We start from the raw sequence: 16721 nt of genomic DNA on the forward strand, positions 1-16721 counted from the left end.
TTCCAAAATATTCAAATATTGTTGTTCTGTTGAAATGCAATATTTTTTAGCATTTTATGTCATTTATTTCTCTGACGGCAAAATTTCAGCTTATGTTGCATTTTAATATTATTATTAATGTTGAAGACAATTTGCTTAATATTTCAGTTTAAAGCATGATACTAAATAGAAAGCTAAATAGAAAGTTGTAAGAACAGCATTTATAAAAAAAATATATAGAGATAAATTGGAATTGTCATTGCTGTCACTTTTGATCAACTGAATTCAATCATTAAAATTTCGAACAAGCTTTTAAACAATAGTATATTTGTCTGTCAGCTCTTATCGGTTGTAAATACTCAACAACTATAAAACTCAACCTCTTTCCTATCAATATATCACTCATTAACAGCCTGTGTATACATTAAATCGCATTAAACCTTGATCGTTTCTTGTGCGCACTGCTTTTTCCTCCATGCCAGTGATTTTACTATTAAATTTAAATTTGAAAGGATTCTTTCCATTTTTTTTTAACAATTTTAAAATATTTTAGCTGGCCAACATTCTTTGCATCTCTAGTTAGAGCAGTTGATGCTATGGATATACTCTGGAAATATGACTGCCTCTCCTCTCTCAAACATTTTCCTAAACCACAATTATAATCTTAGGTCCATCTATAATTTCAAGTGGCTGCCTGTGCCACAGTTTGCAGTGATCCGGTAAAGATATGTGCCTTGTAACCTCAAAAGTCAATTCTGTGGTTTCCTAGCAAACAGACCAAAGAGTAATTCATTATCACAAACAATTATCCTTCGTCCTTCTTGAGTGTTAAAGCCATGATCTGAAAATGCTTATAAAGTCATAAATGTGTTACGTTACAACAGCTCCTGTGGCCAAATGTTTCCTTGGAGATATACATCTTAAATGAATATCCTCTCTGTCTGTCATCTGTGCCACCCCACCCTTTTGAGTCTCGGTGAATCCTGTACTATATGTGTTTGTTAGCATGTGCCCGCTCAGGTTTGGCAGTGACTGACGTGGACATGCCCAGATCTGTACGTTCAAAACAAGCAGCATGCACAGCCTTCAGCTGCAGCTGACAGATCCATATCTCCATAGATAAGAGCCACCTGAGTCGACTCCTGAATTGCGATTCAGGTCAATTCATAAATGAACCGTTTTGGGATAGATCTATAAGGGACTGTGAATGCCAGATTGTGTCATTCATTCACTGATTTCCGTTTTCTTATCACTCACCGGCCCCACATTATGCCCATTGTGTGAGCTTCATGTCTGTGTAGAGCGGAGAATTAAACATTCTCAAACGTGCCAAAGCCGAAAGTGAGCCAGAGTTCATATCCAAAAGCACACGTCAGTTTAAATGATCTATCAGTGTAGTTCACAAATGCCTCGCAGTGCTGAAAAGTTCTCCTAAAGACTTGCACTCAGACAAAAAAAGGAGAACAGTAAATGTATGAAAAAACTGGTTTTCACTCGCCATTTGCAATTTTTAGTCTTCCTTTCTCAGAATGGCCTAAGAGAGTACTAAAGGTTTATTTACCTAGTTAGCCTAATCCTAAAGTACACTGTACACCCATTATTCCACACAAGGCTGAACAATTATGAGCTGTTTATATTTTCATTTGGTAGGTCCACAAGACCTAATTCAACAGTGTTTCTGTTCCCAAATAGTGAGCTGACTAGGGTGACATATGCATGTTCCTGATGTGTTGTAGACAAATCTTTTGCATAAAATGTGGTTGAGACAAGCTTAAAATGTATGTGTCAATAGCTCAGTCTTATTAAAAATAAAAAAAAGTAATCACTGCTTGTGTGCTTTGCAAGAGGAATGTGTTTTGTACGGTCCCTGTATATAGAGTTGGCTACACAACAGATAAATGACTGATTTATCCGAATAGCTAATCAAATCACCGTTTTAGCTGTCAAACTTACTGCATTGTCTGCGGCGTACAAACCTCCCCTTTTGTCTAATGTTTAAGATTCTGGTGTCGTTGGGGTACATCTTTGGATACTAGGCATTCCAAGAATAAAGAGTTGTCTGTTTCCAAGAAGCCAGGATCAGATGGTAGTACAAATAATTTTTTCGACTTTTATTTTGTTCAATGGACAGAGATAAAGCCGTTAAAAACTAAGTAATTGTTGTTGTGAGATCTGTTCTGTTTGAGTTAGGATATGCAGGTTGGCATTAGACAACTCGGCTAAGTCTGGTATCGGACTGTGTATGTGTGTGTGTTTTCAGTAAAAAGGTTACAAAGCTTAGTTCTTGTTCTAACCGAGATCTACACCTACGCATGCTCTACCCTTTTGTGTTTTTTAATTGTACAATCTTCAGGGGAGGGAGAGTAAAGCTTAGTCAGTGTCAGCCATTCATAAACAGGAAGTCAACACCCCACCAGTATTACCCATCAAACCTTTCCTCCCTATGATTAGCTCCCATTCCAAATCTCAGTGCCCTAACTTAGAATAGAAATTGAAACAGAAAATTCTCCACATGACTTGCTTTATTCATAGTCTTCTGAGGTCATGTGCTGCTCGCACTTGTTGATATATAAGTTTATCCATACTGAGTCAGATCTTTTAAGCATCCGCAGTATCCACAGCTCTGTTTATTTCGGTCATTAGCCCTCAGGCCTGAAAGGTGTGGTCCTGTTTTCTCATAAACCCATTGAAAGGGCCCCTTTTAGTGGGGCCAGTTTTGAGGTTCCCACCTGGGCTGTGTGAAAAAGGGAGGCCAGTGCAGTGAGATCATGGAAATGGCTTGTGTTTCTTTAACAGCACAGTGTTTCGGAGACTGAGTGCTAACTGATGTTTTAGCACCTACTTGATAGCACACTGTTATTCTCAATACACACGCTGACCCAGTGGCATGTTTGTCGAAGCGTCTGTTTCAACATTTTCAACTCATTTCTGCTCTGTCCACGTCACATTTAGTAAACCTATTCCACGATCTCTGCAGGCGGTTGGATGCTAACCACATCACGTCAGTGCCTGAGGACAGTTTTGAGGGTTTGCAGCAGCTCAGGCACCTCTGGTTGGATGACAACAGCCTGACTGAGGTTCCCGTCGGGCCCCTACAGCACCAGAGTAACCTGCAGGCCCTGACGTTGGCCCTCAACAGGATCACACACATCCCCGACAATGCTTTTGCCAACCTCTCCAGCCTTGTTGTTCTGTGAGTACTTTGCCATTTTGGTCCCACACACTTGAGGAATTTATAAGATCCTGCTTTTAACACTGATAAATTTCCCTTCCCTTGTTGCCCTTTAACACACGTCAGTTAAATCCATCAATGCGCTACACTAACTGTAGTCCTAGGCGGCTCGTAAAACACTCATACAAATACACTCGCGCATGGCTAAGTACACATGCAAGTAAACAGTGGCGTGGATGGGCGATTTTAGAGAGAGAAAACAGGGGAAGCAAAATGGACCCTTGTGTCTTGCAAAGTCAAACAGAGGCTATAGACCCTTTCTCTCTCTCTCTGTCTCTTTTTCTCTCTCTCTCTCGTACTTCTGGAAGCTTCTATGTGGGTCTGATTTACCAATTACATTCCAGCTGCTGGAAAATATTTGTCTTAGGAGTGGAGGCCAATTAATCCGTTAAGTAGACTGAACAAACACACAGACCTGTGCGGTGAAGTGCTCAGCAAAACGGCTGAGGAGTTATCTTCCTGGGACAGAAAATGTTTGCGTTGGTGTTCCGCTGAGAGGTGCATCTTTTTAATGACTGGAAAATTCAAGCAAAATAGACATCTTGTCATCTGAACAGTTATAAATTGACTAATTGATTCTGCATAGATGCTATTCCTTCACAGGGTTTCTGCTGGTCTTAAAGTCTTGATTCGCCTTTTCACAGATTATGGCTTTTGATTATGTCAATTTTTGTAATTATCCAAACACCCTTAAATAAACATACTTGAGATGCAAATTTAACATATAAAAGTTATTTTGCTCCTTTAGAAAACTGAACAATGTTTATACTTAAAGTTTTTTTAAAAACATTTTAACCAGTTTCTCATAAAACTTATTGTGTCATTTTGCTTCTCGAGTAAATAAACTTTGGTTTAAAAATCTTTGTTGAACATTCACACATAAAAAAGAATAACCTACTGAGGAAGACTTTATTGCAGTGTGATCAGAAGGTACAGTGAAATATTCTATTGGTTGGGAGCAGAGGCTTTCAAGCCATGCACTTTTTGAAGAAATGAAAAAATGTGAAAGATTTGTTATATTGAATTTATTATATGTGGTTGTGTTTCGTTTGGTTTATCGTTATAAAACCTACAGAATCTAATTTTAACTCTCAGATTATCTAGATTTAAATCTACGCTCATTAGTGATGTTTGATTGGTACTTTACTGATTATTAACAATATCAGTTTTCTTATAGTGGAATGTGTTAATACACACCTAAATCATTCAAATATATAATAATAATGATAATTTAATAACTTTTCTAAGTGTAATCTTTAGCAAAACTCAAAATGAATATCTTTGTCACACTCCTTTTCAAATATTATGTCAAAAAACTGTCAAAAAACTGTATTAAGTATAGGTAAAACATACACATGGACGTGTATTTAAGAAAAATATATTACGTTTATATACTAAATATATTTATATAATATACATTTTGTGAATATAAATATATACATGTAGATACAATCGCAGAGGGAGTTGCATTGCTCAAAGGACGGGCCTGTCTGATTTATATTTAATTTAGAATTATTTTTTGAATAAAAAGTATCGATTTTTTATTTTGTCTATTGGTTGTTTGTGAAAGAATGTCTCAATTATTGGTTCTAAAATCTTGTTTGTTCCTATTGTTTAGGCATCTACACAACAATCGAATCCAAGAGATTGGAAAAAACTGCTTTAATGGGCTGGACAACCTGGAGACATTGTGAGTTCCCCTTCACCTACAGTAAATGAGTAGCCACACTTCATGTCATCAAAGAGATTGTAACCTCATGTAAAGCTACATGTATATCTGCTGCAGTGGGCCCATCATTAATAGCATCATGCTACATAATTTCACAAGGGATTGTGAGAGTACAACAACTACAGTTGTGCAGTGTTTGGTAGGATAGTTATCTGCAGCTCTAGCGCCCTCTTCTGCAAGACTCAGGGTTGCAGACAATGTTAGAAGTTTTCTGTAAAGATGCTTTAGCTGAGTTATTTAAATACCTGTAAGCAGTGCAGAGCAGAGGTTAAGGACTAGGGTGTATCCTTGAACCTTGAGCCTGAAATGTTTCCTCATTATGAATAAAAAGCTTGTGTTTTGCAAGAAGTGTCAAAATGTGGTTATGTAGAGGTTTATGACTTAAGAGCATTTGCAAGCATTTTATTACATAGCTTAGCCGAGTCCCTCATACACTCAGTATGAGCAAGTTAATATTCTGAAAGTCAAGTTAGAGCGTAAAACAAAGTAGCTGACTTATAAAAGTGAGTTGAAATAAATAGTAACATGCATGTTCTCTGTGTATTTTGATGTGATCAGAGATCAACCTAAATCCTGGCAACTCTAGTGAGTCATTATTGCTTGACTTGAATTGAGTTAAGCAGGATTTACAGTGTACGGATAAAGGACAAAGGAGCCTTTTCAAGACCTTCGGCTTTACCTTATTGCCTCCGTTCTCTCTCTCCACTTACCACAGTTCGTTTAGCAAGCATCCACCGCGTCAGGGAGGAAGAGGCGAGGGGAAGGGGAAGGCAGATAGCCATCGCTGACTCTGCTTTATTTACTTATTCTGACCATAATTAGGACAGGATGAGGACACGCCAACGTCCTGTGCCCCTAGGGAGGAGAGTGGGACACCGGACAGGGGCATTAGGGGGTAGAGAGGGTAGAGAGGAAGTATCGTGCCAGGCTGTGTATCGTGTGGCAGCTGAGACAAACAATAACACGCTGAAGAAATCAGCAGACTGCCTGTCCGGATTGGCCTTTGTAAACAACATATTTGATTTCTCTAAACAAATTTTCCTTCAGGTTTTTTTTTTTTTTTGTCTTTTAGCCAAAAATGTTCTTCAGTTATGGTTCTCTTGTCCTTCTTTAAACATAGAGCTGCAACATAAAGAGCCCTTATTATACTGCTTTATTAAATATACAGAACAAAGAAAGTATAAAGAACAATACAAGTCACTTTAGTTTCAGTGTTTAGTTTTCACAAGGGAGGTTTTATCCTAAGGTGAATAGCTTTCATCTGTGCCGTCTCCTTTTAGGGACCTAAACTTCAATAATCTGAAGACCTTCCCAGAGGCCATTCAGACGCTGCCCAAGCTGAAAGAACTGTGAGTATCTCCAAGCACGCACACTCCAACACTCATTTACAGTCATCCAGTCGTTCCTCTCAGACGCTTGGCTTTTAATATGGATAGCTGGTGGTGTTATATCATAGTTTGTAATTTCGTATTAATGAACCTCTGTTTCAAAGAGGAAAGGACGTCAAGTTTTGGGTGCTTCTTTTGTCATTTTAAAGTTATTCTAAAAAGGAAGTCCTTTTAAAGAAGAATAAGGTTACAATCAAGTGTCCCAGACAGGTGTCTGTTCAGTGTGTTTTTAAATCCAGAGGGTTTTAAAAAATAGTCACTTTGTATCAAGCTGCCATCTAGTGTTGAAAATTAGAACTTATTTTGAGCCGCAATCAGTGATGTAGCAGCTATGAATCCTGAGGGACAATCTTGTCTCGCAGAGCTCCTTAAAGATTTCTAGCTTAATGATTTCATAACGCTCTTAATTTTTCCCTGTTTGCCAGTGGATTTCATAGCAACAACATTGCATCTATCCCCGAGGGAGCTTTTCGTAGGAATTCCCTGCTCCGCACAATGTAAGCAAACGCTGATCCCACTGTCACAGAACACACACACACACACACAGTCTAGTTGAAATATTGTGATTTATTTATTTATTTTGCTGGCTATAAACATCCATTATATCTGTGTCTGCAGCCATCTTTTTGACAACCCGCTCTCCTTCGTGGGAACCACTGCTTTCCAGAACCTGTCAGACTTGCACTCTTTGTAAGTAGAACCATTATTCAGTCGTCGTTCTGGAACTGAATTCATTACACTCACACTGAACATGTCAGTCACTCACATTGACACCTGTCAGCTAATTCATCTTTTGCATATCACAGTGTTTACTTGCCTTTATATGTTAATTTCTGTTTATTCAACCTTATAGCAATTAGTCACACCAAAATTACAATTGTCGTTGTTCCAAACTACTATGACATTTTTTTTTCTTTCCAGTCTTTCCATGAAATGATAAAGTTTTTAATCAATTATTTATTTTTTTGTATATCGCACTTTCCCATATAATAAACTACTTGTCATACTTTAATAGCGTTTTCCCCTTCATGTACAGCATTCCCATTTACTTTCATTATATGGAAAAGAGCAAGTCAGAGTTTCTGCTAAGCTTTCCTTTTCATGTTGAATTAACGAACACAGTGTTTTCATTTTCTTTAATCTGTTGTACATTTCAGAATGCTGCGTGGTGCCAGTATGATGCAAGATTTCCCCAGTCTGACTGGAACAATAAATCTGGAAAGCCTGTGAGTTTATTTTACACGGCATAAGCATGCACAAAAAAACAGCGTCGGTAATATTGAAAACACAGCACAGCCTGAAATTCTAATAAATTACAAAAACTGAAGGCCAGCCATTTAGCAGTTTGAAATATAATACGAATTAAAAAAAGCACATTTAACGTCTCTTGTGTTGTCCAGGACTTTAACAGGAACTAAAATCAGAAGCATCCCAGCAGACTTGTGTGAGGATCTGACCGTGCTGCGAACACTGTAAGTCATTCTTAAAACATGGTTTATAATTATGTATACTGCTGACACAACAGTGTAATGCATCAGACACGCACACAAAGATGACAGCAGTAAATACCACATTGTAACCACGTTAGCATGTTTTAGGCACTGACACACTGCTTATAATTGTTCGTAACACATGTCAGTCAAATGTCCATGAGTGCCCAACGATGCGCCAGTTACAGCCTTGAGCTCTCGGTAATTAATCATCAGTCACAGGCCCCCAAACGCACAAAGGTTAGCCGTCACTCAGAATGGCAAGTGTCACAGAAAAGCCTTCAAGCCGGCGCTGTCATTCAGGAGACTAACATATGCTCGGCATGTCAGTCATAACCGTACACTCCCCTTTCCGTCTCGCCTTCAAATACACACAGACACACTCCATCGCACACAAGCGCGGTGTGCGTCAGTCAGGCGTCATCCACCTCACAGGCCTGTACACAGTGGCCTGTCAGAGGCACAGCTGCAGGGGGACGTTTTAAAGTGATGTCTAATGACCTCCCGGAGGAGAGCGAGCCAGAGGCAGGCCTGCTCCCAGCCTGACTGCTGTAACACATCACAGACCCTTTAGTTCCTGTCTAAACTTCATCAAAACAGTTCCATTCCTCACAAGCTCAATGTCTCAACATTTGTGTGTGTGTGTATGTGTGTGTTCTGACAGAGATCTTTCCTATAATGAGATTGAAGACCTGCCGTCCTTTCAGGGCTGTGTCAGACTGCAGGATATGTAAGTTTGGTTACCACGCGACATACAAAATTTTGAGTTCTTGAAGTTTGAATTTGTTATGTGTATGAGTAGACACTGACGTTTTTTTTTTTTTTTTTTTTTTTCCTTACGTGTTCTGCAGAGGTCTACAGCATAACCAGATCGAGCAGATAGATAGAGGAACTTTCCAGGGCATGGCCAGCCTTAGAGTGCTGTAAGTAATCGCAATTTTCACAAATGAGCCATAAATGTATGTATATGGAAATGATAATGTGAAGTCAGTAGGTCATTATCACGAAATCATCTCGGACAGAGTTATCAGCCCTGTTTTAGATGATCCTACATTATTCTGCTTATCACATGGCTGCATGCCACATAAATAAATAAAAGGACATAAAATATTGATTTGAATTGAAAATATTTTATTATACGAGAAGAAAAAGACCATGGAGTGGTACAACAGAGAGACCTGAAACTATAGCACAGTGTAGGAAATTGTTTGTCAGTGACTGTTAAGAGCTTATTAGGTACAATATTTCACCACACTAAAATTAACCAGTAAGACTAAAGAATCCCATAAAGTCCTGCAATATACAAAAAAACTACTTCATATAAAAAGCATTGTGGAAAAAGCTTAACTTCAGTTCTGTACTAAAATGATTTGCATGTGGTCTACGAACGAGACTTCTTTATTTCTAATCATAACAACAATAATAATTATTATTATTCTTAATACACTGAATAATAACTATTGTATCTTGAATGTATTTAATGAAATACTTTTAGCTTAAACTTCTATTCAGTGTTTAGGGTTAGTAAAAATTTGTGTTTTAAGAAGCCTCACAAGTAGTAAGTAGCAATATTATTATATTGTATCAAATAAATATCTATATAATACATAATTTATATGGTAGTGTTGTTTTTTGGATTTTATAAAGCAGTAAGTTACACGAGGCCCTATACTAGTCATTTTTACTGTGGTTAAGAGGGCTTCAAGGTAAAATGACCGGTTTATTACTTTTTTTAATGAAATAAACAGCAGTTCAGTAATCACACTCTGACTGATCTCCTCATAGTGAACTCGCACAAGGCTTGTCCTGAATTCTGAATCTTTACCCAGCGCCATCTGTATATGTTTAGCCTGTGTATCTGTTTGCTTTCTTACCACTCTACAGAGACCTGAGCAGAAACCAGATCAAGTTCATCCACAGAGATGCTTTCCTTTCTCTCAGCGCTCTCACCAACCTGTGAGTGTTCAGTCGTAATTATTCACATTCGTTGCATTTTAGTGGAAAAATGCTGGGGAATTGAAGTATAATTGTTATGATTTAATTCATCATACATTGCTGTTGAATTACTTAAAGATATCAAAAGTACTTTGATGCATTTTCTCCACCAGAGCGCCTCTGATTATACAACAAAGCCATACGGGGCTTTCTTTGTGTGTGTGTGTGTGTGTGTGTGTGTGTGTGTGTGTTCATGAATATAATTGCCTTTTTTCCATCATGCCATTAGGGATCTCAGTCTGAACTCCCTAGCCAGTGTTCCTACCGCAGGACTGAGTGCACTGAACCAGCTTAAACTGACTGGAAACGTGGATCTGAGGAACGGACTGATGTCTAAGAGTCTTCCTAAACTCAGGTTAGAGCTCTTCACAGCTCTACTCATGAGGCGTGACTGATTACAGGTCATTAAGGTTGCTCCTGTGTCCCAGTTCAGTTTATATGAATAATGACGTGACGTCCCCACCTTCACCCATACTGTGTAATCACACTCACAGTGTACTCAAGAAATCAGAGAGACCTTGAGCCTTTCTTTGATCAAAACCCAGATAATTAAGTAACACTTTGGGTCTTCCAGAGCAGTTTGTCCCTCTCTCTCTCTCTCACTCACTCTGTCTCTCTCTTTGTCCCCACAGGTCTATAACGGTTCCCTATGCATACCAGTGTTGTGCTTTTGTGGCTTGTGACAGTGCAGTTAACTCAGCGGAGGATGACGAGCGGAGAAATGCATTTGGTATGACTTTTTGGTGTGCGCTATAATGCGGTTTAGCCCAGCAGCTTGCTGCTTTGGTGTTTGTGGCTGCATGTGATTGAATGAAGCGGTCTGGCTGTATTTATCTGCGGTATTATGTTTCACTCAGCTGACATGTATATAAATATATATGTTAGGTGGCGAAGAGGAGATGGAAAGGATTCCTCTGGTCATGCACTGCTCACCATCGCCCGGTAAAAACAAAAAACTCTCTTTTTGTCTTCTTTTGCTATAGCCAGAGAACTCTAGGTAATGAAATGTTCCAAGATGCAGATTATTGTCGCATAACACATGCATGCTCTGTGATAGAGATGCATAATATATCTGTACTGTTTTATGCTTTATTTTTAATTGTCATCAGAGAATAATAGATATTTATTGGCTGGTACTGGATATTGAAATTTTCTAGGATTTAAGCATTTGGATCACATAAAAATCTCTAAAAACATCAAAAATTTAATAGTTTTTTACTTAAAAATAAATGTATTATATTTATACTGTGCATTATAATGTTGTGATGCTTTAATTCACCTGTAGCATTTAATTTAATTATTTTTTAAAATATTTTCATGTCTGACATGAAATCAGGTTATTGGCCGTTACATAAAGATATTACCTGCTTATCGTAGTTGTAACTAATAATAATATCTATGCATACCTTATGTGTCCATTGCCTTTTAAAGGTTTGGGGTCAGTAAATTAAAATAAATTGATCAAAAGTGGCATTTGAGATATTTCTTTTTATTATGAAACCAGCATTGCTGAATTACGTTACATTGTAATATTATTTCACATTATTACTGTTTTACCATTTTTTTTAATCAAATACATGCAGCCTTTTGGAGCATACAAGAGACTTCTTTCAAAACATTAAACTAACCCCAAAATGTTAATGCAAGATGTTTTTTAAACATTGTGAAGTATTGATTTAGCCTCTTCTGTACCTCTCATACTTCAGCTCTCTGTGCTTTTCCTCTTTCAGGGGCATTTAAACCTTGCGAACACTTGTTGGGAAGCTGGATGATCCGACTGACCGTGTGGTTCATCTGCCTGGTGGCCCTCCTCTTCAACTGCTTGGTCCTCGCCGCCACCTTCTCCCCACGCACCTCCCCTCTCTCCCCAGCGCGCCTCCTCGTGGCTCTCCTGGCCTCTGCTAACCTGCTGACAGGGGTCTACGTGGCAGCACTGACACTCCTGGACGCTGTCACCTGGGGCTCGTTTGCTGAGTACGGCGTGTGGTGGGAAACAGGAGCCGGGTGTCAGATGGTGGGCTTCCTCGCTGTTCTGTCTTCCGAGTGGGCTGTCCTGCTGCTGGCTTTAGCTGCGGTGGAGCGTTGTTTGGCTGTGAGGGCCCTAATGGGGAAGGCGGGAGCTCTGAGGTCCAGTGGCGAAAGGAGAGAAAGACGAAGGAGGTTCGGCATAGCAGCACTCCTGCTGGGACTGGTATCCGTTGCAGCCGCCTGCCTCAGCCTGTATCACGGATCGGCCATGGGCTCTCCTCTCTGCCTGCCCTTCTCCGGAGGTCCCGGCCCAGGTCTGGGGTTCACAGTGGCCCTGGTGTTAATGAACACACTGGCGTACCTGCTGAGCGCGGTGGTCTATACGCGGTTATACTGCAGGTTGGGCCGTGCCCAGCTGGCTGACCCCGAGCAGGCTGGGTCTGTGAGGCACATCGCCTGGCTCATCTTCACCAATTGCATCTTCTTCTGTCCGGTGGCGGCTTTCTCCTTCGCCCCCCTGCTGGCCGGGACCAGTACTGCAGTGGGCGGACCAGAGATGGCCAAATCTGTGACGCTCATATTCTTTCCACTCTCTGCCTGCTTGAACCCCGTGCTTTACGTCTGCTTCAGTCCCTCCTTCAGATACGACTGGCTTCGTCTGAGAGGACGGGGGCGGGCCGGAGGCTGCCGCGGGCTGGTCGGGAAAGCGGTTACCAAAGGGACGGCAGCGGGGAGTTCGGTGGCATCTGACGATGGCGAAGGCTTGTCTAGCGACTGCGGAATGTACACAAAGCTCCACGGAGACACTCGGGGAATGTGCGAACACTGTGACGCCGCCCTTCATATCAGCACGTCTTCCTCTTCCGCTTCCTCCTCTTCCTCAGCCTGCAGACATTTAGTGAAGTCCCACAGCTGCCCGGCCTTGATGGCGAACGCGCCCCAGTGCTTGAGTTCAGAGGGGTACTGGCCCGACACCGGGACGCTTTCCGCTCAGTCAGAATATGGAGACGAGGGCGATTCGTTCGTGTCGGACAGTTCGGAGCAGGTACAAGCATGCGGCCGAGCCTGTTTCTGTCAGAGCCGCGGCCTCCCTTTAGTACACTACTCTTATAACATCCCCCGCATGACAGACTGAGCTCACAGCCCCGAGCGCTCACACACTCACTTCCTCACAGTCCTCCAGGGTGTGGAGTGTCCCTGCTCCTCAAGGACAGAGAACAGGGAGGGGCTGGACACATGGCTGCAGAGAACAGACCGGAAGCACTTTCTCTCTTTTCACACTTGTGCGTATGCGTGTGCGTGTGCGTGTGTGTATGAATGAATGTAGACCGAATCCACGAAAAGGGAATCTTAACGATACAGAATGACTCACTGAGCCAAATGTTGTCAACGAACAACACGTCTTGTTTTCTGTTTCCTGTCCCCCTCAGCCAAATTCGGTTGCATCAGCACCCAGGGCTGATTGACGGCCGATGGACACGGTGATCTTATCTCCCAGTGCCTGCCTTTCAGTTTGCAAGAGAGTAGAACTTGTCTGTTTATTTCCTTGGGGCATTTTTAGAAAAGAAAAAAATATATTTTCCCGTTTATTCTTACAAATGTTTGTCCGTTTGATTTAAAGCAGGGATATATGTGCCACTGTTTTTAGTGATGTCGATTCTTTTTCTCTTATTTCTTGTTGTCATCATAAGTCCTGACTGTGGCAGGGGATGCTGTTCTATGTAGCAAAGTTCCTCCTTATACTGGAGTTCCAGTATGCCGATGAGAATGTAATCTACAAGTGTGCTCAAAGTTCAAAGTTGATGGTGGCTGTTATTTTTAAAAAGCATTCATTCCTTTCTTGGTGATTATTCTAAAAGTGATCCTAAAATCACAATCCTCTCGTTTAGCTAATGCCAGTACAGAACTGTTTATTAAAAGAAACTGTCTTTAATTTATGTTCTAAAATGACATTTGGATGTCTTGACCAGAGAGCTTCCTTAATCACTAGTAAGTTTCTAATAATTTATTGTAAGACAAGGAAACGCTTTGATGAATTAATGGCAAACTACTCTTTTTTATTCAGCTATTATTCCTGACAATTATGTCACTAGATCATTTCAGTGTGTGCTTTGTACACTGGGTAGAGTAAAAAAAAGGGTTTTTATAAATTAGAGCTCCTTCCTGTCCAGATAATCACAGACTACACAGTTTACTACATTAAACACAAAATAGGGATTCAGTATTACCGTTCTGGCCAATATGATAAGACGATTATTATTATGTTATGGTTGATAAACTATAAACGGCCAATATTAATGACTAGATTAAGATAAAATGCCTCTGCTTACAAAAACCTTTTTTTCTCTCTTCCCTTTACATCCATACAGTGGCAGTCTTGTTTGGTCAGCTGTATGATATATTGACGTTCAAGTTGCCAGTGAGCTATGTCACGTGGGATGGACAAAGGGACCAAAGTGTGTCTTTGAGTTCAGGAATATAGAACAACGTTGTCGCCATCGTGATTCCATTTGTACACCTTTGTCCATGTATGTTCAGGAATTCAAGTGAAACGAAATGCGTGTTTGTTTGCCTTAGATACCGAATGTCAACACCTTCCTTTGGTCTTCTAATATGTTTGCAAAGTGGATGCCATTATGCCAGTCACATAAGCTCTGGCATCAACTGACAAGCCTTGCAGGTCGTAGCTAATAGAACTGACAGAATTCCAAATCATGTGTCTATGCATGCGTGTGTGTGTGAGAGAGATCTGAATGTGTGTGTGTGTGTATGCGATATTTAGACATGTCAGTGTGTTGTAAATTATTTTTGTAGGACACATCTAATCAAAAATGGGATGTATTGTCTAACTGTGGAAGCTACCTCTTCAACTGTAGCGGCTGCCAGTAGTGAGTAGTACATGTGGTTACGTTTTCATGTTTATTTTGTTGGAACGATTGCTTGCGCTGTAAATACATCTAGTTCTCACTGAATGAGTCACGCGTTAGTTTGTACTGGGAGAAAATGACATACTGTATACAGACTCCTTTTTTTTTGTAAACCAAACTATATAAACTGATTCGCTTTAAAAGACGGGAGTGCTTGTCTTTTGTTATTAAGTTTCCCTCATGATAGTCCTCTTCTGGTTGACGAGTTACATCTGCTTTTTATTCCAGTGGAACTGAAAGGCCCCGACACTGTTCCTCTCTCAATGATAGATTTAACCTTGCAATATTATGACTGTCACTCTAAACAGGCTCATCTTCTTTATACCGCTGACTGCAGCTCCTAAAACTTCACCTTCGTGTCATAGCAATGAACATTAGCTCTTTCGTCCAAAAATAGCAGCTATCTTCAATATTAAAACATTTCATGTGCCTAATGCATTAATTATTCTTTAACCTGTCGTGCCATTTAAATACTTGACAAGATTAGTAATTCAATTAATGGAGCGTTAGTATGTTTTTATAAAGAGAGGGAGAGTGTCTACAAAACAATCATCTGCTCAACCCAAGGGAATTATCTGTTCCCTAAAAGGAAAAACATCACAGCCGTTGCTGTGGAAAACGGCTCCGCCAATCAAGCAGACAGAGCTGGGGAGCGTGGAACCAGACACTGCCAGAAGGCACAGGGAGGGATTCTTAATAAAGGGCAGTCGATTCTTCTTTTTTCCCTCCTTCTAATTTCCCTGTTATCAGTCTCCCAACGCTTAACTTGAGGGGCGGAATAAGAGAATTTCAAGTAGACCCCCTGGAGCTCATCGTCGAGTTGCGAAAACATCTCAGTGGGAATCTTTCCTAAGGTGGCCATAATTGTACCAACCACTTAAGCGTGAACGCTTTCTGCAATAAACCTTATTACAGTCACGCTGGTTAACAGTTGATAAACTGCCATCTTTCTCCAAACTTTTGTATATATCAGTCGCACGGATCCGCGCAAACCTTCTTCCGAACAGGGCTGATCTTACCTGACTTATGGTCAACAGTTTGGTGTTTGAGGAGATCTATGGTGTTCATTGCAGACCTCACTGGGTGTGTTGAATGGATAGTTTTGATTAGGCAGGAGTGAGAAGGAGTAGCCTGCCAGGATTTGTTATTACCTTAATGTTCCTGGTGATAGACTAAAACCATCCAGGCTGAGAAAAAGACTCATTACTAAGAATAATATCACCGTCAGTACTAAATATACGGCTTGTGACAGGCAATTCAACATGTAATTAGTGAGTCTGACAGGAGGGAGGCCTCATGTGCTCGAGTTTGTTGTTCTTCTACGAGCCTCTAGATGGCAGTGCCGTTTAGCTGGTTTGTGACATTAACGCTTTCTCGTCTCCGTGCTGCTTCAGCTTTACATTAAACGCAGGAGATTTTCCCCAGCTGCTGAGAGCCTCTGATCTTTCCGAATGTCCTCTTGTAACCTTCTTCTGTTAGTGCACACTGCATATGGGTCCGCCATCACGTTAGCCTAGCAGAGAACATGTTAACTTGAGGTGGGCTAATGAAAAGCGCTTATTAACATTAGGCTCAGACTAACAGCGTAAATGTTCAAAAAAATGTCTCAAAAAGTCTTTACGGCTCTGTATGTGTCACCATCTAGCTTCAAGAGTCATGTAAATGTGCTCCAGATTTATGAGCTGTTGTGTAGTTCTGTCGTCTCCAGTATTTACTTCACTATTTCCAATATCTGGTACTGCTGAAACAATCAATCTACCATATAAAGATGTATGACATTGCCATTTTATAAAGTATTTAGTCTCCAGGAGGGTTGCTATGGTGATACTATGAACTGGAAAGGCTAATATAGCTTCGCCTGTTCTTTTGGATCCATTTTCAGTTTCCATCTTTAAAAATTAGTGTACTTACTGTACCTAATGATCTAGTGTTTATACTCATTTGAGTGAGATTAAATGCAAACTATGTTATCTCAGTCGTGAGGTCTGTGGCAGATATTTCCATACAGGACTT

General features: G+C 40.4%; 1 protein-coding gene across 2 annotated transcripts in view; it reads left to right on the plus strand.

Annotated features, from left to right (window-relative positions):
* The window catches only part of lgr4 (leucine-rich repeat containing G protein-coupled receptor 4), a 41640-nt gene extending 26787 nt beyond the window's left edge, over positions 1 to 14853 (plus strand). For both annotated transcript variants that reach the window (XM_043244868.1, XM_043244869.1), the window contains 14 exons: positions 2957 to 3172; positions 4830 to 4901; positions 6221 to 6289; positions 6754 to 6825; positions 6947 to 7018; positions 7486 to 7554; positions 7729 to 7800; positions 8483 to 8548; positions 8670 to 8741; positions 9703 to 9774; positions 10043 to 10168; positions 10446 to 10543; positions 10699 to 10755; positions 11544 to 14853. In XM_043244868.1, the coding sequence (XP_043100803.1) occupies positions 2957 to 3172; positions 4830 to 4901; positions 6221 to 6289; positions 6754 to 6825; positions 6947 to 7018; positions 7486 to 7554; positions 7729 to 7800; positions 8483 to 8548; positions 8670 to 8741; positions 9703 to 9774; positions 10043 to 10168; positions 10446 to 10543; positions 10699 to 10755; positions 11544 to 12916 (2506 nt within the window). In that variant the 3' untranslated portion in view covers positions 12917 to 14853. The remainder of the gene's footprint in view (positions 1 to 2956; positions 3173 to 4829; positions 4902 to 6220; positions 6290 to 6753; positions 6826 to 6946; positions 7019 to 7485; positions 7555 to 7728; positions 7801 to 8482; positions 8549 to 8669; positions 8742 to 9702; positions 9775 to 10042; positions 10169 to 10445; positions 10544 to 10698; positions 10756 to 11543) is intronic.
* Positions 14854 to 16721: the final 1868 nt, after the last annotated feature.

This window comes from Puntigrus tetrazona, chromosome 7 (assembly GCF_018831695.1).
Source record: "Puntigrus tetrazona isolate hp1 chromosome 7, ASM1883169v1, whole genome shotgun sequence".
Taxonomy (NCBI): domain Eukaryota; kingdom Metazoa; phylum Chordata; class Actinopteri; order Cypriniformes; family Cyprinidae; genus Puntigrus; species Puntigrus tetrazona.